The sequence below is a fragment of the Dichomitus squalens genome (genome assembly GCF_000275845.1).
Source record: "Dichomitus squalens LYAD-421 SS1 unplaced genomic scaffold DICSQscaffold_3, whole genome shotgun sequence".
Lineage (NCBI taxonomy): Eukaryota > Fungi > Basidiomycota > Agaricomycetes > Polyporales > Polyporaceae > Dichomitus > Dichomitus squalens.
The window spans coordinates 1,626,224-1,645,988 of record NW_006766885.1 but is presented as its reverse complement, the minus strand read 5'-3'; the positions used below and the strand labels follow the sequence as shown (position 1 = coordinate 1,645,988).

The 19,765-nt window shown below is 57.3% G+C and overlaps 9 protein-coding genes across 9 annotated transcripts; 4 read left to right on the top strand and 5 right to left on the bottom strand.

Moving 5' to 3' along the window:
* Positions 1-900: 900 nt before the first annotated feature.
* DICSQDRAFT_51763 (glycosyltransferase family 2 protein) lies at positions 901-4,058 on the top strand (the record flags this gene model as incomplete). Its single annotated transcript, XM_007362083.1, has 16 exons — positions 901-1,251; positions 1,314-1,421; positions 1,472-1,931; positions 1,988-2,070; positions 2,126-2,255; positions 2,312-2,325; positions 2,379-2,422; positions 2,481-2,712; positions 2,785-2,805; positions 2,859-2,995; positions 3,055-3,206; positions 3,258-3,360; positions 3,417-3,441; positions 3,499-3,762; positions 3,818-3,946; positions 4,008-4,058. The coding sequence occupies 16 exons, from the start codon at positions 901-903 to the stop codon at positions 4,056-4,058; spliced, it is 2,304 nt and encodes a 767-aa protein (XP_007362145.1).
* A 244-nt stretch (positions 4,059-4,302) lies between these two features.
* On the bottom strand, positions 4,303-5,726 carry DICSQDRAFT_144145 (uncharacterized protein; the record flags this gene model as incomplete). The annotated part of the gene is made up of 4 exons (XM_007362082.1): positions 4,303-4,651; positions 4,685-4,967; positions 5,022-5,492; positions 5,570-5,726. The coding sequence occupies 4 exons, from the start codon at positions 5,724-5,726 to the stop codon at positions 4,303-4,305; spliced, it is 1,260 nt and encodes a 419-aa protein (XP_007362144.1).
* Positions 5,727-6,503: 777 nt separating this feature from the next.
* Positions 6,504-6,722, top strand: DICSQDRAFT_51708 (uncharacterized protein; the record flags this gene model as incomplete). The annotated part of the gene is made up of 1 exon (XM_007362081.1): positions 6,504-6,722. One exon carries the CDS (start codon positions 6,504-6,506, stop codon positions 6,720-6,722), a length of 219 nt encoding a protein of 72 aa, XP_007362143.1.
* Positions 6,723-7,885: 1,163 nt separating this feature from the next.
* DICSQDRAFT_99407 (WD40 repeat-like protein) lies at positions 7,886-8,601 on the top strand (the record flags this gene model as incomplete). Its single annotated transcript, XM_007362080.1, has 1 exon — positions 7,886-8,601. A coding segment is annotated over one exon (282 nt), but the record flags the coding sequence as incomplete, so codon positions are not given.
* A 1,246-nt stretch (positions 8,602-9,847) lies between these two features.
* Positions 9,848-10,248, bottom strand: DICSQDRAFT_144144 (uncharacterized protein; the record flags this gene model as incomplete). The annotated part of the gene is made up of 3 exons (XM_007362079.1): positions 9,848-9,904; positions 9,969-10,118; positions 10,195-10,248. 3 exons carry the CDS (start codon positions 10,246-10,248, stop codon positions 9,848-9,850), a joined length of 261 nt encoding a protein of 86 aa, XP_007362141.1.
* A 485-nt stretch (positions 10,249-10,733) lies between these two features.
* Positions 10,734-13,469, bottom strand: DICSQDRAFT_178057 (uncharacterized protein). The gene is made up of 6 exons (XM_007362078.1): positions 13,414-13,469; positions 13,242-13,362; positions 13,038-13,177; positions 12,333-12,984; positions 11,301-12,283; positions 10,734-11,224 (listed from the first exon to the last, which is right to left on the bottom strand). Exons 1-6 carry the CDS (start codon positions 13,414-13,416, stop codon positions 10,955-10,957), a joined length of 2,169 nt encoding a protein of 722 aa, XP_007362140.1. The 5' UTR covers positions 13,417-13,469; the 3' UTR covers positions 10,734-10,954.
* Positions 13,470-13,621: 152 nt separating this feature from the next.
* Positions 13,622-15,557, top strand: DICSQDRAFT_166520 (uncharacterized protein; the record flags this gene model as incomplete). The annotated part of the gene is made up of 4 exons (XM_007362077.1): positions 13,622-13,730; positions 13,796-14,169; positions 14,284-14,619; positions 14,670-15,557. The coding sequence occupies 4 exons, from the start codon at positions 13,622-13,624 to the stop codon at positions 15,555-15,557; spliced, it is 1,707 nt and encodes a 568-aa protein (XP_007362139.1).
* A 348-nt stretch (positions 15,558-15,905) lies between these two features.
* DICSQDRAFT_166519 (4-carboxymuconolactone decarboxylase) lies at positions 15,906-16,820 on the bottom strand (the record flags this gene model as incomplete). Its single annotated transcript, XM_007362076.1, has 5 exons — positions 15,906-16,236; positions 16,311-16,351; positions 16,413-16,506; positions 16,559-16,620; positions 16,674-16,820. The coding sequence occupies 5 exons, from the start codon at positions 16,818-16,820 to the stop codon at positions 15,906-15,908; spliced, it is 675 nt and encodes a 224-aa protein (XP_007362138.1).
* Positions 16,821-19,585: 2,765 nt separating this feature from the next.
* DICSQDRAFT_50755 (uncharacterized protein) lies at positions 19,586-19,741 on the bottom strand (the record flags this gene model as incomplete). The annotated part of the gene is made up of 1 exon (XM_007362075.1): positions 19,586-19,741. A coding segment is annotated over one exon (156 nt), but the record flags the coding sequence as incomplete, so codon positions are not given.
* Positions 19,742-19,765: the final 24 nt, after the last annotated feature.

Genomic DNA, 19,765 nt, shown 5'->3' with positions numbered 1-19,765 from the left:
GCCGGCAACGACGAATATGACAGGCCAGAGAGTACGACTACCACCATACAGCAACGACCTCCTCGCACGTCCCCGGTACGGTACCCGTCTCTCCCGTCCGTCCCCGAAGCATCCGAGGAGGGATCTGTGACGAGCGAGAGAATGTCACTTTCAAGGCAGAGCTCTGGAGAGACGCTCTACGGAGACAGGCACGACGGTTATGCTTCCTATAATCATAGACCTACCTTTCCCCAGCTGCCCACCATCGATTCTGGCGAACCCCTCACCTGGGATAGTCTGCATACAGCACCAGACGATGACCCCTTCTCCGACTCTCACCCTCCTGTATATCATCATCCTGTTCCTTCTGCGCCCCTCTATCAAGCTCCTGCCCTCATGCAACAAAATACTTCCCAATCTAGCCTCTCCGAGCAGTACTACTTGGCCGGCGACCGTGGCTCCTGGCCTTCTCGTCCGATTTCCGCCTACAGTGCTGTTGCCTCCGATGTCACTGGCTATAGTTACGCGCCGCCTCCAGAGCAGCACGCGACGGTCATGTATCCTGCGGATGCGTCGATTGACCATTTCCAGCATGACACCGAAGCTTATGCCTCTGGCGCGTTCTCTCGGGCGACCTACCGACCACCACGCTCGCGCTCCCCCACCCCTGCCGTAGACGACGATGACTATCACATTACGAGCAACGGCAGCGTTCAGTACACGGGCTTCTCCCCATCTCCGCAGCGCAGGGCGGCATCGCAAGTAACCACCAACGAAAACGAGTCTCCTCTCCGCGCCCGGCCGTTCTCTCAGGCGTCGACAACCGAGTCCCCTCAGCGTCGGCCATTCTCCAACGTGTCCACCAACTCCCAGGAATCCTCCCTATCTGCGTTTGGCCACTCGCGCACGTTCCTGCGTGCGATGTCTGAGCCTGCCGACCCTGAGAAAGCGTCGCTCGCGCACTCGGCCTCGACGACGACGGAGCCAGAGACCCCACTTCCCACGCGGCACTTTGGCCCTGCGCCCACTGGGCGTGTCCTGCGGCGGCACAAGACGAAGAAGCGGGTGCAGCTCACGAACGGGAACCTTGTACTGGACTTGTCCGTGCCCCCGAAGCTGGTATTGCCGCGCAAGGGCGACGCGGAGACGCTTAAGACGCGGTACACCGCGGTGACGTGCGACCCGGACGAGTTCGAGAAGAAGGGGTTCTTCTTGAGGCAGAATGAGATGAGGAGGACGACAGAGCTGTTTATTGTTATTACTATGTTTAACGTACGTGCATCCACAGTGCGGTTTGACGTGGTGTGGGAGCTGACCGGTTCGTTTGACTGCAGGAGGACGAGGTGCTGTTCTGCCGGACGATGATTGGCGTCATGCGAAACATTGCGCATTTGTGTTCGCGGAAGAACTCGCGGACGTGGGGCGAGGATGCCTGGAAGAAGGTGACGAACCTCTGAACGTCACCTGTACTTGCACTCACCTTCAGTACTAGGTGGTCGTGTGCATCGTCGCTGACGGACGCAAGAAAGTGCACCCGCGCGTGTTAGACTGCCTGACGCTGCTGGGCGTATACCAGCCCGGGGACCACATGAAGAACATGGTCAACAACAAGCCGGTCACGGCACACCTGTTCGAGTACACGACGACATTCGGGCTCGACGAGAACCTCAAGTTCAAGTACCCTGATAAAGGCATCGTGCCGACGCAGATCATCTTCTGCATGAAGGAGAAGAACCAAAAGAAGATCAACTCGCACCGCTGGTTCTTCAACGCGTTCGGACCGATGCTCCAGCCCAACGTATGTGTACTGCTCGATGTGGGCACGCGTCCGGGGAACAAGAGCATATATCATTTGTGGAAGGCGTTCGACGTGAACTCGAATGTTGCGGGGGCGTGTGGGGAGATTGCGGTGTACAAGGGCAAGCATTGGCTTGGGCTACTCAACCCTCTTGGTGAGCATACTTGTGTATGACAAGTCTCAATGGGTTTACTGAAATATATTTTTCAGTCGCGGCGCAGAACTTCGAGTACAAGATCACGAACATCCTCGACAAGCCCACCGAATCATTGTTTGGATATATCAGCGTTCTGGTGGGTGGCATATTCAACCCCAACAATCATGTGTGTCTCCTGACTTGACTGGCAGCCCGGAGCGTTCTCCGCATACAGGTACATCGCTTTGCAGAATGACAAGTACGGCCTTGGCCCGCTTGCGTCGTACTTCAAGGGCGAGGTCCTGCATGGTCGCGACACAGATATCTTCACCTCCAATATGTGTAAGCCCCGTGCTTGACCCTCTCCCGATGGATACTGAGCGCTCGATGCTACCCAGATCTTGCCGAAGATGTGAGGTTCTATCTGCGGATGAACGCTTGCATTCACTCACACAGTCCTCGCAGCGTATCCTGTGCTTTGAACTCGTGGCGAAGCGGAACTCTAATTGGTATGCATTCTCTATTCGTGATTGCGCTGATCCACTTCTAACATAACTTCTTGAACAGGGTATTGAAGTACGTCAAGAGCGCGATAGCCGAGACGGATGTCCCAGAAGCGCTTCCGGAGTTCATCAGCCAGCGCCGTCGCTGGCTCAACGGCTCCTTCTTCGCTGCCACATACGCCATCGCGCATCTTGGCCAAATCTTGCAATCGGGGCATAGCGTCGTGCGCAAGGTCTTGTTGGTCTTCGAGACGATTTATAACGTGGTCAACCTGATCGCGGCGTGGTTCGCTGTGGTGCGTGCTCCCGTTCTCATCAAGGTCTGTAGTCGGTCGTGCTCAAGTCAGTGGCATTGTCATCTGTGATAGGGGAACTTTTACCTGTTCTTCGTGAGTCCGCCCCCGCGCATGCGTGTCGTGCGGGTTACCCATACCCCCTACAGGTCATCTTGACGTCGTCTTTGGAGAGCGATGCCTTTGGCATGCCTGGCATCAAATACTTCAACGCGGTGAGCCAGTTTTTAATGGCCTCCCTGGTCATTTCGGTCTTCTTGTTCTCGATGGGCAATAAACCAAAAGCGTGCGTGTCCCTTGAGCTCATCCAAATCCCTATATAGCTGAGAAGTCTTGCCGATGTAGCTCACGATGGAAGTATAAGATCTGCACCCTGGCCTTTGCCGTTCTCATGATCTACGTCATCTTCGCCGCCGTCATGTGTGCCGTTCAGGCTGCCAACCAGGGAGGCTCGTCATACAGCCTCATGCTGTTCAGCATTATCGTCACTTACGGCAGTACGTATTTGCTACCAAGATAAGGCCTTCAGGAACTCATTCACGTCGTAGTGTATGCCCTGTCGAGCATCCTGGCTATCGACCCGTGGCACATGTTTACGAGCTTCCTTCCGTATATGCTCCTTTCTCCGACCTATGTCAACATTCTCCAGATGTGCGTTCCTCCCGTTGTTTTTTCTACTCAGACCTGGTGTAATCTCGCTTTTCTAGATATGCATTCTCTAACCTAGACGACGTAAGACAAGCGCTACTCGTAGCACCCGAAACATTCGCTGACGGTAGACTCTACCAGATCTCGTGGGGCACGAAGCAAGACTCAGAGATCAGTACCGATCTCGGCGCCGTCATCCAGAACAGCAACTCCCAAGTCGATCTCGAGGTTCCCACGGACGCTACCGATGTAAATATGATCTATGAGGAAGCGCTCGACAACCTGCGCAATCGCAAGCCCATCCTCAAGCCCGCCGGGCTGAACGACGCGGAGAAGGAGCAGCTCGCTAGGGACTACTACGCTAACGTGCGGACGAACGTTCTCTTGTTTTGGGTTCTGTCGAATGTGTGTCGTCCGACCCGATTGCTTCTCGTGCGATTCTATTGACGCTCGGTGAAAGGGCTTGCTTCTCGTCGCGATTCTTGGTGGCGGGGACGCCGTCGACACATTCTCGGTCAACAATACCTTCAGCCGGACGAAGGCGTATATGACCTTCATCTTGGCCTTCGTTGCCATCACGAGTATCGTCGTAAGCCAGCTTCGCTCTTGTACCTCTCCATGCTTGTTGACATTTATGCTGACTGTTGTAGCGATTCACGGGCTCATTGATGTACCTCACCGCCCGTGTCTTCACGGGATGAAACCCTTGGAGCAACAAGGAGTCTTCTATGTATAGATATACATGTATTGACTTATTTCTCATATGCCTCTCTTAAGATCATCTCACGGACTTGTATATCGTACACCACCAATCAGTCTCTTGTACATATACCTATAACTATGCGTATACACATCCAACTCTCCGGATTCTCGGGATGCGATGGAGACTAGAATAACATCTGAACCGGAAGGGGCAGATTACGAGACAAACCAAGAATCCGACGCTCAAGCGAATAGGTAATCATAAAACGACCGTCTGCCTGTAAGTTGTAGTCGGACAGCAGGATTCATTCGCTGCTTCGCCCTCGGCGGCGCCCTTCTCGCGGGGGACCTCGACGGCGAGCTCGCAGACCTCCGCTGCCTCTCCAGCAGCCTCGACCTGAGCACATCCGGGCCCTGCCTTCGCCTGTCCGCGAGCGGCGTCCGCTCCAAGTCGATTCCGCCTTCGGCGTCGCTCACGGACAGCGACGCGACGCTTCCGACGAGGTCGCCCTCCGGCTCAGGCGCGGACATGTCCCCCTCGGCCTCCGCGTCCGACTCCCCGACGACAGACCATCCGTCCGAGTCGAGTGCGCTCATCGAGATAGGGGCGGCACGCACGGCGTACGCGGACGGCACGGGGACGAGCCTAGGCGACGCCGGGGCGGAGGCGTCTGAGCCTTCCACGATCGCTGAGAGAGCGTGGGAGGGTGCAGGGGCTGAGGGGCCTTCGGCATCGGAGAGGTCGCCGCGGTCGGAGACGATCTCAGACTCGGTGTCCAAGTCGGTCGCGGAGAGCTCGGAGAGGTCCGTCACGGGCGGGGTGTCGAGTGTAGGCGCTGCGTAGCGTGTAGGCCGGGTGACGTTCGGGCGGAGGAGATAGGTGAGGCGTTGGCCGGAGGTGTCTTTGCCTGGACAATAAGGTAAGAGGGGGCACCGAGACGAGCACATGTGGAGCGACGTACTAAAGCTGACCACCTCGTGATAGCGCGCACAGCAGTGCACGACATAGCGAGTGAAAGCGTTGTCCTCAACGTTCCAGACGAGCTGTAGGGGCGTCCTGGATACCTCCCAGACTGCGTCGGTTGAGCCTATGGGTTTCCCCGGCAAGTCAAGGGGCGCGGATGCATCAGGGGAGAGAACGATGCCTCCTGTTGAGAGCCAGTCGAGGATCACGTCCTCGAGCTCCTTCACGAGCAGCTCGATGCGCGGCCCCGAGTTGCGAAGTTGGCGCCGCGTGCCCTTGAGGCTCAACGAGAAGCGTCCAGCATTGGCAGAAGCGGGCTCGCGCACGGTCGGTACGGCTGCAGGGATAGGGTTGTTGCGCGACAAGAAGTTAGGTAGCGGTTCAGGAAAGGTAGGCTGACTGCTGGGGATGGGGACACTGAAGTCCTTCTTGGCCGGCGCGACGATGTGAACGTTGCCCACAAACCGCGCTGGGAACGGGCGACGGGCGAGTGCATGCTCGGCTCTACCTCATGAGCGCAGACGACGAACAGCTGGGGAGACGTACCATTTTCCTTGCGCCGGACCCACCGCTTGCCCTCCTTATCGTCCCGTCTGTTCCGCTTCCCTGAGACTGAAGGGGACGGGGCGGCACGGGGAGGCACGCGCAAGTGCGCAAAGCGATCCGAGATACCAGGGTTGCGCAATATAGCTGGGAAAGACATGGGTATTGGACCGCTGTCCCTCTCAGGGGCGGGGGCAGGACTAGCAGGTGTGGCTTGAGGAGCAGAGTCCATATCGGCAGGAGACATATAGCGATGGTATGCAACAGAGGGCAAGCTCAGTATCACAGGGGACTAATATGTGGACTGAACCCCTCCGCGACGTTGGTTTGTTGAGCGCAGCGAGTCGAGGCGGTGAAGTCAGCGTCCTGGTCAGAGTCACTCTTGTTCCTCGTCGTTGACGGAAGCGGCGGCGGGATCGTACACCGGAGCGCCCGGTAGTATACTCCCGGCCATAGCCGACTCCAAGCTATGAAGACCTGAACTCGTTCTTCACTGAGACATGTACCCATATCTGCAACATCGTCCTCCTCACCAAAACCTTTGGACGCCTGTCTCACTTAGTCACACTGTAAGTCCTCGGCTGGTTTTTGTGTGAGTCCTGCCCTAAGTCAAATATCTACGTAGCATTGGCTCCCTCAACTATGTTGGAGATTCAAGCTTTGAGTGTCGATGTCGTTCTATGTGGGCTTATGTGTAACGCCAGCAATGCTGCGTCTGATAACTTCGAGGCTATTCCGTACAGTCGGACATCGATGCACAGCTCATCTCATGGCATCCATACTCGCGCATAGCCTCGGGTCACACGGGATCCTCAAATGTGGTTGGATGCTATGCCTCCTTGAACTCTAAGCTGAAAGCTTGTATCCTCCCCGGCACTTCATTTGGCCCGAAGCCGCTGCAACCACCTCCTGCTTCACCATTGCTGAGCTACCTACCATGGGCCCTGTGATCCCGACTGAGGTTGTCGAGCGTGTCATTGACAACCTCTGGGACGACGTCTCCACCCTCCACAACTTCTCCCTTACATGTCGCGATCTCGCACCTCGTAGTCGCTACCATATTTTAAGCAAAATCCGCATTGTAGGCCAAGGGCAGCTCAACTCCGTCCTCAATCTTCTCAACGCAAATCCTGATATCCCCTCCCTGGTTCGATGAGTGACAATATCACTGCTAGGCGGCACTCGACCTCTACTTGAAGTCGTCCCTACCAATCTGCTCACCCTTCCGAACCTGACGCGGTGGAAATTCGCTGACGGGAATGCCTACGGTCAACGGCGATGGGTTGCATTCCACACCTCCACATTGCTCAACTGCCGGTATCTCAGCGCAAGTGTATGCACGTTGTCTATAGATAACGTGTATTTCACGGGTTGTGCAGCCTTTTCCCGGCTTCTACTATCGTTCCCTGGTCTCCGACAACTCAGCTGTAGCGGAGTCTCAGTTCGGGCAAAGGATCCAGATCCAGCTCCAGATCAAGCGAGGAAGGACTCTTCGAGGACCTTGCAATTGACTGGACTTGTGGTACGCATAGATATCTTATATAGCTCATGACAATGATCATTCTCCCTAATCTATGCATATCACAGTTCGTTGAGGGCGTGGACGAGATCGTTGCGAAAGCGCTTCTACAGTGGACTCGAACTACACTACGCGAACTGGAGATCAGAGCAGGATGGTGGATACCCCTCCAAGAAAACGGTGTTCAAGGCGATGAAATCACTGGTGAGTGATTCTTACCGGCCATCACAAGCCTATCTACAGCAACGATATGTGGGTGCATATTCTGACCAGCCTCCTCACAGCTCAAGACACATGTCTATGCCGGGTGCCGCCGCTTGGTAGTTTGTCTTCTCTCACAGTGCACATACGCATCAGGAAGGCACCTTTGGCGAACAAAGATATCAGCGACCACGCGCTCTCAGGCCTCTCCTCCGCCGTCCAGTTCTTCCGAAGTGACAACCTGAAGCTTTTCAGCTCCCTGCAAGCCGTCAACATCGTATTCCACCTTGAAAAGTATATCGGTTGGTTCTGTCAGTTGCTGAAGAGCGACCGATCTGCCGAGCTGTGCGGACGACTAGAGCAAATCCTTCTGAACCTTCCCCTCTCTGTTCGAAGCCTGACGTTCCAACTCGAAGATCAGGAGCCCCTCAAATTGCATAGACGGACACTGTGGGAGACAGTCTTGCGGGAACACTTTCCAAAGCTGATGCGGACGTCTCGCTGTACCTTCGTGGTGCATTGTCTGACACAGGGTAAGTTGCACATCATATACAGTTACTACGACTCATCTATGATACTGAATTTCAACAGTGGACAAAGTCGGTCACGACCTTCCCGTTTGTACCCTGTCCATCTCTCGGGATGGAAAGTGGTTCGCAAGTGGCTCCGAAGACGGCACCATCATCCTTTGGGACGCTACTGCCGGCCACGTTGTTCATCAATGGCTGGCCCATAAAACCAATATCACGCTTCTCGAGTTCTCTCCTTTGCGTCCACGCTTGTTGTCCTCCGGTGGTGATGGCAGCAGAGTGTGGGACGTGGGCAACGGACGCCATCAGCTGGTGGCTAGCCATGGGGTTGACCCGACACAATGCGCCTAGTCTCTTCCCGGCGACTTCCTGGTGACAGGATATTCTGGTTCCGACTTGGATACAGTGGGCGCGAGCACCGGTCATCGGCTTCTCGAAGGGATACCCTTCGACTTTTCCCTAGATTGCAGTGTTGACGTCCGACAGATTGTGTTCTCTCCCACTCCCTATCTAGGCGGCGAGTGGCTTGTCGCAACACCACGTTTCGGCACCCTCTACAAGGGATGTTGGGTGTGGAATACAAGATGGGGAACTCTACACGGAGTTCTGCCAGAATCCCGCGTTGACGTGATGTCCGTCCGGTTCGACTCAATGGGCCGGCGCTCCTGACGGTCGGGGTGGTACCATGGGACTTGTATGTCGTCGTGGCTGTTTGGTATGTATTTATCAAGGAGCGGACTCTCGCGGTCCGGCCGACCTCGCGCCCAGACTCCACTGGCCGGTGGCTCAATCCCCCTATTGCGAAATTCTCCCCTTTTGCGGACCTGCTCATGGTCACGTTCGCCTTCGAGGCGGGTGATGTGATACAGCTCTGGGATTTGTCTACGGCGACCGGAGACGACCCTCCTCCCAGGCTGACTCTCCTCGGACACACACTGGCATGATCAAAAGCGCATGCTTCTCGCCCGATGGGAGATACGTTGCGTCGGGGTCTTTCGACCGCACCGTGCGGCTGTGGAGGACCAGCGACGGTGACTGTCTAGACGTCTTCGAACATGATTCATCAGTGGAGCGAGTCAAGTTCACGACGGACGGACGGCGGCTCATCGCCGGCGTAGGGGACGGGTCAGTTCTCGTCCATCACCTCCAAGACTATTATCCCGGTCCGGAATACGGGTATGCGCAGGCCCCAGGGAGAAGGGGGGGGGGTAGCGGCGGAGAAGAGTAGGAGGGTGGGAGGCAGGAAACTGTCAGGCGACCCAAGCTCGAAGGAGGCAAAGAAGGGTGAGGGGACAACGCGGGGATAATGCCGGCAGGAGACGTGGACAGAGGACTCCCGAGGCCATGTATGTACTGATCAGTCGCCATTCGGGCAATCTACCATACCGCTCTCAGATTCTTACCTGTTCTAGTGGACATGTTAGCTATGTAGACCCTTCATATTGCATTTGCCTCTTGCCTCTGAAAATATCGTGGACTGTTGCAGCCTCTGTATATGTCTTTGCCGCAGCCAATCAATAGGATCTCCTATTTTCTGGACAACTGTCAGCTGTGTTCCATGGTTTTTGTGGTTATCAGCGCCGATGGGCCAACTGCGGGATGGGGCGGATGCGTATGGATATATGCGCTGGTTTGGAAGCGGTCTTGACACAAGTACTGGACCAGCTTAACTTGCAAGAACAAGGCACGCGCCCGGAGGGCACGGCTGGCTATTCAGCCACTCCACTCATTGTCACGGCTGCCCGGAAGGCCCCACGATACAGATTTCGTCTCACGATTAACGTGCTCATCAGTCGAGGTACGACGGGCTCAACGAAGTTTCCTAGCTGATGCTGGGCGATCATAATCACTGCTTACTAATATTCAACGAATGAACGTATCGTCGTGTACATACATTCTCGTATTCACTCCCTGGGGAAATGTGGTATCCGACTTCGTACATGGGCCAGTGATACTACCGTCAAGCTTCGTCCAATATACGCATGCACTATAATACAATCATATTCGTGTGGGTTGCAACGTCCCGATCGTCTACACGTTGTTCCCCCCGAGGCCGACGGCGTTCTTGGCCTTCTGGGTCAACGAGGGCTGTAAAAGCACAAGGTCAACATCCTGAATGTCCCTATATGCGTAGGTGGCGGGGCGAACGTACCTCATTCTCGTTAGAGTTCGAGCTGAACTTGTCGCCGATCGACTGCGAGGTGGACTTCTGGCTCTCGGGCTGGACCGAGGACGCGGCAGAGTCGGACTTGCCCTTGAGCTTGTCGCCGAAGTGCTCGGTCGTCGATTTCTCGGAGTCGGGCTGCGAGATGGCCGCGTCCCGTCAGCACGCGTGTCCGTCCCTTGTCACTGGGCTCCCCGAAGAGCACGGAACGCACCTTCAGAGCGGCGCCGGCCTTGTCGGTGAGAGACTGCCTGCCAGTGTCGGACATGGTGAGTGATGGTGTGGGTGGGGTGTCTATAACGAGGCGGGTGGTGTGAGTGCGTTGGGAGTAGAAGAGCGAGTGCTTGGTGCTCTCCCTCGCCCAACTCTACCCACCTTATATACGCCCCCGATGTCCCGCACCGAGCTCACGGCTGGACCATGGGTGACACCGCCGAGCCCAGTGGGGTGCTGCCACAACCACGACTGGAGGTATGCGGTCAACTGCGCGTCGCAAGGATGGCCCGGATGACGCAGGGAGAGGTGGAGAGGAGAGGCGTCATAGTGTGCGACTCTGACGTCGGGCGTACAGTAGCCCACAACAAGAGGGACATCGTGCAGACGTCATGCACGCACGGTGGGGGCGCCTTACCCGACGCGTTACTCGGCCTTCCAAACAAAGTGCATCTTGTCGCTGGCGTCCACGAGTCTCGGCCTTGTACGTAGCCCGTCAGTGGAGCAGAGCTTAATGATTCACGTAACAAGGTGTAGCTTGTGAAACATCATAGATTGTCTCTACCGGGACGAGCTTCAAGAAGAGTGCAGACGATAATCAATAATGTACGCACTTACACACAGCGGACAACAACACGAATAGCTAGGATGCAGGGACGAATGACGTATCACAGGCACAGCCAAGCGGGATCATTCAAGCATGACACAATCGTGAACTTAGATGAGACATAACTCTAACTGCAAAGGAGAACCAACCATCCTCAGAGGCCGAACGCAGATGCAATCGATGGCGCCGCAGAGCCCTGCCGCCGCGAGGGGCCAGCACCGGCGGCAGACGACGCCTGCGACATGCGAGGGATCCCGTTCGCGGACGAGGGCGCCGTCGACCCGTGACGCTGCCGCTCCCACAGCTTGTCCTTGGCACGGACCTCGATGTTCGCAAACGGCTCTGCCTGGCTCAGCTTCACGCAGTCCCGTGTCCCGAGCACGAGCAGCTCGAAGAAGAACGTCGCAGCTGCCCGACGAGACGCCTAGATATACATCGCAATACCACCGGCAAAGCACACGATCATCAGCAAACGTCATCCTCACCGACACGCTACGCACCTTCTGCGCCATGTGGTTGAAGCTCATGTACCTCTCCTCCTCCCGCTCCTCCGCAATCGGCTCCAGCTCCCTCCGGATGACCGCAAGCGCCTTCACCGTGTTCTTGCTGTACCCCTTCCCGTCGTCGCTCGGCTCGCTCGTCCCCTGACTCTGACCCTGGCTCTGGCTCTGGCTCTGGCTCTGGCTCTGGCTCTGGCTCGCCACCGTCCGGTCGTCGAACAGCGCGATCGGGCACGTCGCGTCCGCGTGGCTCTCCTCGCCCTCCTCCAGGAGCGGATCTGGCGGCGCCTCCGACAGCCGCGTGAGCTCCGACGGCGCGAGCGACCTGCTCCGCTCCCGTTGCAGCTCCTCGGCCCCCGCAAAGTCCGGCACGTCCATCTGGAAGTCCTCGATGCCTGCCCCCGTGTCGAACGTGAAGTCCGCCCCGGGCCCGATGCTCGCGCGGCCGTACACGTCGCTGCCGAGGGCGACACTGGGCGCGCGGCTCTCGCGCCGCGCCTGCTCGATCTCGTCGTCGTCCACCACGCTCCCGTCGACGCGCCGCTTCTTGCTTGGGGGCTTCTCCGGGGAGGCGCCCCGCCGCTTCGCCGCGCTGAGGTTCGTGATCGGGCGCATGAACATGTCCGCGAGCTCGGGCACGAGTCCTGGCGGGGCCGCGAAGAAGAACGTGCCGTGCGGAGTCGTCTTGGTCGGGAGGAAGTGCGCGAGGGGGTCGTCACGGATTTCGAGGAGCCGCATGACGAGGGAGGAACGGGGAAGGGTGGCGTGTTCGGTCACGATGCCGCTCACGTCCACTGGCGCTCCCAGCCCAGCATTGCGTCCGCGACCGACGCGGGCCCCGGGGCCGTCGGCGAGCTCAGTGACTGAGTCGATGATCTGTTTCTTCTCCTTGCGCTGCTTCTTCGCGCCCTCCTCTGGGACGACCTTCGGCGTGAGCTCGACGTCAGGGGGAGGGGTTTGTGGCGGTTCAGTGAGGGGAGACGCTGCTTGGACGTCAGCTTTACCCAAGCGTTCGAACCGGACAATACTCACATGCGCGCGAGGGAGTGAGGCGCGGCGTGGGCGCGTGCTCGCTCAACGGCGCATCAGGCAAAGGCAAGGGCTCGTCTTCGAACGAGATGCCTAGATCAACGTCCATACCCGCATCGTCAGGCCCAAAGCCCATATCGATGTCCGCCGCGAACGGGTTCTCCGACTGCGCCCTACTCCTGACCGACAGCAGGTCCAGGTCGTCCACGCCCTGCGGACCGAGCACATGCGAGCCGATTGACTCGCGGTACGGGCGCGGCTCCGCGCGCTCTCGGGGCATCTCGACGCTCATGTCGTCGTCCTCAGACATGCGCGACGGCGTGCGCGCGGCGGGTGCGGCTGGGCCGTCGCCGAAGTCGAGGTTCAGGTCGATGTCGTAGTCCTGCGAGCCGATCCCGTCGGACGGCCCGAGGTCGAAGCCGTACTCGGCGTCGTCGAAGTCGAACTGGAGGTCCGCGTTGCCGAGCGTGATGTCGGCCGCGCGCGCGATGTGCTGACCGCCGGGTTGGACGTTCCGGGTCTCGAAATCGGCGGTGTCCCAGTCGAGATCGGGGAGGAGGGCGTCGAGGTCGAGGTTGTTGCTCTGGAGGGTGATGGCGTTTTGGTTGACGGCGAGCTGGTCCTCTGTCATGTCGACGATGCCTGGGCGGAAGGCCTGTGGTGGCGATATGTCCCCTGTACTGAAGTTGAGAGGAGAGATGCACGCACCATTTTGATCTTCAGCAACGCCTCATTACAGTCATCTAGCAGATACTTCGCCTTCCGGCTGTAGATGCGCACAACACCCAGGAGGAGCTGACCACTGAGCCGGAGAGCCATAACCTCGATCTCCTGGTGCATGATCGCGTCTGGAAGCGCGTTTTGGACGCGTCAAGTACTAGGCACTGGATTGAGGGCGCATGGACCACTCACCAACTGACTGTTCAATGTCCGTTTGCAAAGTCTGGGTCTTGGAGAGCTTCCGCTCCATGTGAGCCGCGAGCCACACCTTGGCCAGGGGCCCGCGGCGAGATAGGATAGCTTCTGAATAAAACTGCATGGAGTTCGTCAGTATAGCCTTCTAGCGCGTCGTAGGGGAGCATACCATAGGTATCCAAGAGATATAGGGGGGTACTGCTCAGTGAGCAGGGAGAGGACTGAGGGTGTCGCGGTGGTTTCGAACAAGCCTCCGCCACCATGGTCCGTTCCCGCCTCGGCAGGCCACGTGGTACACGTTCCCACGCTTGCTGGTCCACTCGGAGCGGGCGGCCAGAAATTGTGTCCATTGCTCGCTGCTGTCTCCGACGAGCTCGATGCTTGCGTCGTCTTCTCGCCATGTTCTCAAGAGGGCCCAGCGAAAACTTTTACAGGCAGCGGCGGAGGTAGCGAATGCTCCTGTCGTCGCGGCTTCGTCCACCCAACGTATGTCGGTCACCGCAGGTCTCGTACACCTGGCGCATCACTCACGTCCGTCCGACACGTTATAGGTCTACACGAATGGCGAAGACATGCTGGCACCGCTCCCTATCTGACATCAACTGATCTTGGACCGTCCTACGAGAGCCCGCACCGCCGATTCGCTGTGGGCGCGGACACTAACTTCCGCAGCCCTACCAACACCCCGCTCGCCCGCTTCAACATGATGCTCGCCTCGCAACTCGATCGCGGGAAGACGCACGTCGTTTTCACTATTGCGCGACGCATGAAGGCGGAGGGCGTCCAGCCAGACAGGTCGACGTACAACTGCCTGCTGCAGGCTTGTGCCCAGGAGCGGTTGTACGCGGAGGCGAGGGGCATCTTCGAGGATATGGTCGCTATGGGCATACACCCTGACAGACAATCTTTCCACTATCTCATGGAGGTGCGTGACTTTTATTGACAAAACTGTCGTGGCAAGCGTCCATGCATGGCTGCTCCCGAACGTCAAGAGCAATGATGGACTTGTGCATCTGACATGCATATTGCTCTCTTATAGACATTAAGACCTCATGAGCAAAGTGCCATATTCGATGTGATCAAGATGATGGAGGAGTGGAGTGTCCTGCCGAACGAGTTTACATACGAAAGTATCATTACTCGCCTCGCGGAGAACCAACGACTAGAACTCGCCCTGCAATTCCTCGCGAAACTCGGACCCGCCGGGCTTTCCCCCACATTGAAGACGGCTACCGCTGTGATCACGTGTGCTGCTGACCTTGGCTTCCCTCAGCTTGCGCTGGATCTCGCTGACTCGTACGAGTCGACATCCGTGCGGCGACTAGAGCCCGAGGTTTGGGTAGACTTGCTCGTCAGCTGCGCTGAATCGCTCTACGTATGTCCTAGTCCTTTCTCTTGCTTTTCCTTGCTCACTCAAGATTCCAGTCAGAAGGCACGCTCCGCACATGGCGGAAGGTCGTCCTCGACCTAGACATAGTCCCCGACGAAGGCTGCTGTCTCCAGGTGCTTCATACTGCGGCGCGGCACGGCCACACCTCTCTCGCTCTGGAGGCGATCGGCGCGCTGAAGAAGCTGAACGTCGTCTGGGCCGAGCACCACTTCGCGCCTGTCGTCGAGGCGATGTGCGCTCGCAGCGAGATCAGGGAGGCGTTAATACTCCTCGACTTCATGCGCAAGAACGGCATGACGCCCACGCTCGATACCGCGTCGCCCATCCTCGCACTCATCTCCAAAGACACCGACACGGTCGACGAAGCGTGGGGCAAGCTCGAGGAGATCCGCGAAAATGGCGAGGTGGTCGACCCTGTTGCACTCAACGTCGTCATCCAGGCCGCCGTTGCACTCAAGGACCTCCAGCGCGCTGTCGGCACCTACAAGGCCGCGGCGCAAGTGGGAGTGAAGCCCAACATCGACACGTTCAACCTGCTTCTTGAGGGCTGCATCTACGCGCGCCATCGCCAACTTGGGGACCGGCTTCTGTCGGACTTGAAGAACATGGGGGTCAAGGCAGACGTGACGACGTACAAGCACATGGTGCTGCTGTGCCTGACGCAAACGACGTACGAGGACGCGTTCTTCTACCTGGAGGAGATGAAGGCGCTCCGGATGGTCCCCCCTCTCGCGGTCTACGAGGCTATCATCCGCAAGCTCGTCTCTGTCGGCGACACGCGGTACAAGGTTGCGCTCGAAGAGCTGAAGGAGTGCGGTTACGAGGTCTCGCCCAAGCTGGAGTCCTTCATTAGTTCAGGAGGCGCGCACAACGGGCCCACAAAAGAGAAGAAACCGGTCGTGAATCCCGCTGTCGTGCTGTAGAGTGGTGCCCCGGATGCTGCTGGGACGGGTTCCGCGCCCACGGGAGTGTGCATCTCATGTGCACGCTATGTTATGGATACACCGATGCTTATCATAATTAGCCGCCTTCTATTCTATGGCTTGGCGCTCCCAACCCATGTCCCATAGGCGGTGTGTACGCTCGCGCGAGGCTCGGCGGATGTCACACATGGCCCCACAACACCCACGCGCCATAGGATTCGTGCTTGATGGTAGGTCTCATCTGGACTGCAGATATACATTTTACACAGGAACAGGGATACGGAAACGACTATAAGCACAGACGTACATCTGCCGATCGCGCTGCGGACTCGGGACCGAAGCGGGGCTTCACAGCGACGTCGGAATTGGCACCGGCACGCCCACCTTGCTGTCCACATCGAGTGCCACGACAAACCGACTGACAAAGTTGTACCCACCCACCGTCGCGACGGCGTCAACCATCTGCTTATCGTTCAGGAACTTGTGCAGGCTGTTGAATACCGTCTGGGGCACTTGCACCGACTTTGTCATGAAGTCGGCGAAGACCATCGCTGCGTTCAGCTCAGGTGTGAGTGAGGTATTCGGAGTGTGCGCCGAGGCAAAGGCGGGCGTGAGCCGGATCTCGCGCAGCTGGATGAGGGTCAGGCCGACGCTCGCGCCGACCGGTTCGTGTTGAAGCCTGTCAGCCCGGAGATCATCAGCGAGGTCAGGAACAAGGAATCTCTTCCCTCGAGGTCGGGAAAGTAGGCATACCAAACGTAAGCTGCATTGTTCAGGACTCCTGTGCGCAGGATCTATCATTTACGCGCATGTCGATGCCCATTCCCTCCAGAATGGGTGAAGAAAGGTACGCACGAAAAGCTCCCGCATTGTTGCCGGAAGGGAATTGTTGTCGCGGATGACACCGAAGAAGTCATTCCAGCTGGATGCGACGCCCTCATCTTGGAGTCTACGAGACCCTTCAGCCGACAGCCCGTGCATCTGCTCCCGAGAGGACCTACAAGACTCCGTCTAGATCCAACAGCGTTCCATTGACGCGCCTCTGGCGGATAGCATCTGCGACCTGTTATCAGGCGTCAGTGCACTCGCATCCTTGGCGGAGCTGATTCGACCTACCGCATCCGTCCCGGGAGGAGGGAAGACGTACGGGACACGGGCTGGCAAGTTGTCATCCCGCTTCACAGCGATGCGCTCCGTGGCGATGACCACGTTCGCAAGCGCGGTGAAAACGAAGAACAAGAATGCGAGCCTAGTCGAGAGCATCTTTAGGGCGACCGTTGCAGGCTGTTGCAGCTCGAGACTTGCTGTCCTGCTCCCCTTGAGAAGCGGGGTCTTTATATCCTTCCTACCGGTTGCTCATGCACGTCGTTGTGCATCTGATGGTGGCCTTATTTCAACGCAATTTCCCATGGCAGGGGGGCCCGAGGTCTTCCGAGGCTCGGCGTGTGACCTAAGTCAGCACATATGTCGGTGTTCGGTGCTTGGGAAAGCGCGACGTGTAGCATGCGACTATCATGATGGGATTCTCTACGGCTTAGTGACCGCGACCGAGCTTGACGGGAGTATTTCGTCATGTCAATTTCCAAACCTACAAGATAGGACGAGTATGATGGTCGCATGCCCCAAAAGTGCCGTTGTGTTCCTTCTTGGAGAATGGGAGGTTGAGTTCAATTCACTGGCTGGGGAACATGAGACAGGCTTGCGAGTGGCGCGATGTTAGCGCGCATCGACATCACGATGGTTTGCATCTTCACCACCAACCGTGAGTGGCATTCTCGGCGCTCGCGATTCTGAGGAATCAGGAGGTTGTGATGATATAGCGCACCCGGATGTGTTGATGCCTGCGAGTACTAAGAGTACGTGATCAGAATAGGTCAATGTTGCATGGGCGCTGTTTGGGGACCTGAACCTCATGGAACGTTGTGTTTTCAGGTCGCGGTGGACAGACAGCGGACATTGCCAAATATCGGGACTCAGGAAGAAATGGAAGTGAGGTCTCGCTTCCCTGAGTGAGTGCACGTGGCTCATCCGTGTTTGGTCTCATGGCATGTCTGGCTACAGCCTCGCGTCCACTGCATGTCCTCGACTCCCGCGTGAGTGTCGTGGCACTGACCTGACGCCCTCAATACTCTATTTGACCCAAATTCACTGCAATTCGAAGTTGTGAATGAAACTAGATCATTCGACATCATGACGCATTTGTCGATCTGCTCACTTTCCACCCCTCGTGGTAGTCCTGTGCATACTCCAGACACCTTTGCGCCAGCGACATCTATCGTTGTGGTCGGTTCTCGTGCTGAACAAGGTCCTGAACAACCAGATATGACTACAGCTTACCAGAACAATAACGTAGTCAATCGCCTTCACTCCTTCGCTCGCCCGCGTTCTGACTCGTCAGCTGTATAGGCTAGTTTGTCCCTGGCGGGTTCTTCAACTGGTCTCTCGCACGCGTCAAGCCATGCTCGTTCTCTCAGTGTCTTTCCATCACGCTCCTATTCCTGCTGCTCCGACTCGGGCGAACACACCGATCCAACAAAGACTTCCGGCGTGCATTAATGCGGCATCTTGCGAACCCTCCCATTACACATTTGGTCCCACGAGGCATCACGTTGGACGACGGAGTAATACACACATCGACATCGCGACATGGAACGTCGACTTCAAGGGCAAGTCACCGCCGCCGGTCGAGTGTCTTGCATACTCGTAACTCGACCAACTCAGAGACGTCACGTGCTCGTGAACGAGCTGCAGTCGACCGTCATCCTGCTACAGGAACTAAATCAGTTCAGCTTCGCTAGTGTCCTCGAGCACAGCTGGGTGCGAAAGCATTTCGCCATCACTCCCCCTGACACGAAGAGCTGGCCCTGGCCGCCCCTGTACGGCATCGCCACGCTTGTTCTTGCGCCAGCTTCAGGTCGACAACGCTCAGATGCTGCAGTTCCTGAAGACTGCCATGGGCCGCACTGCGGTGTTCTTCGACGTGTCGCCGCAGCCAGACGATGATCCAGACTTCTCTAAACATGTCGTCCGCATTGCGAACACTCACCTGGAGTCACTCTCGGACGAGGGGCGTTTTCGCCCGGTCCAACTGCGCGACTGAGGAGTGCACGCTGGGGTCTTGGGAGGCGACAAGAACATGGTCGGTCCTGCGGACCAAGACATACAAGTCGCCGCTGGGCTACGTGAGCGGGCACGGATGGGCCCGACTCGCTCACGTGGGGGTTTAACCTCGGTCAGGGCATTGGGCCCCCAAGAGGATGGACCGCGTATTTTACACTCGCTCTCCTGGGCTCGTCGTTGAGCGTGTGAAGGTGATCGGGAAGGGCCTGAAAACAGCAGACGGTCGATGGGCGAGCGACCACTACGGCGTTTTGACCGGGATCGATCTGCGACAGGCTGAGCCTGAGCAGTAGACTCTCCTCCCGGCGAGCGAGGATGGAGAGGACTCCAGTTCAATACTTTAGGTAATCGAGCCTAACGACCCGACCTGTCATGCAGGTCTGCACGCGATAAGCTTGAGGGGGTGACGACTCATAGTCGGCGCCAGGCTGGTACCATGGCTTCCGACCAGAAGGGGAGACTACTGGTACTCACATTTCACGCATCTCGCGCATATCACAAGCAAGCGGAACCGGGGCAAATGAGTATTCGAAATCCCCTTGACTGAAGGCCTGCGCCGCCGCATAACCTTTTGTCACCGAAGCTATTTATGCCAACGACACAATCTCAGAAGCTTATGACAGAATCAGAACGCATGGCTCTGTACTACACGGACACAGAAGGGTAACACCTAAGATTGACCGCCCGCACAACCTGCTACTATGTCACAGCGTTACGAAGCACGTGAGTAAGGCGTCAAACTAGTTAAGGCGATGAGTTAAGTCGACAAGTCCATAGAAATGTTGTACCGACGAGTCGACAGCAGATGGGAGGGAGGTATAAGGACGAATATAGAGGGGGATAGTATAGACAATAAGTGAGTGAATAAAGATGGGTATTCATACGAACACGCATGGAAAAGTGAGGTGTTAGTCCTCCGAAGCAATGCCTTCCCGGTCAAGCTCCTCAAGAATGTCGTTCGGGAGGACACGGTGGCTGTGATACTTCTTGGCTGCCCACGCCGCCTGCTTCCCATTGAGACCGCGACGATAGGCATCCATAAAGCGGTGGGCCCGGGTGTAGAACCTATGCCAAAAAAGGCTCGGTAA

What these genes read in the sequence shown, in the direction of transcription:
- DICSQDRAFT_178057 (XM_007362078.1), bottom strand. An exon ending in GGACATTGAACAGTCAGTTG is followed by an intron (nt 13,178 to 13,241) that starts GTGAGTGGTCCA and finishes ACGCGCTTCCAG; the next exon opens with ACGCGATCATGCACCAGGAG. An exon ending in CCTCACTCCCTCGCGCGCAT is followed by an intron (nt 12,284 to 12,332) that starts GTGAGTATTGTC and finishes ACGTCCAAGCAG; the next exon opens with CGTCTCCCCTCACTGAACCG.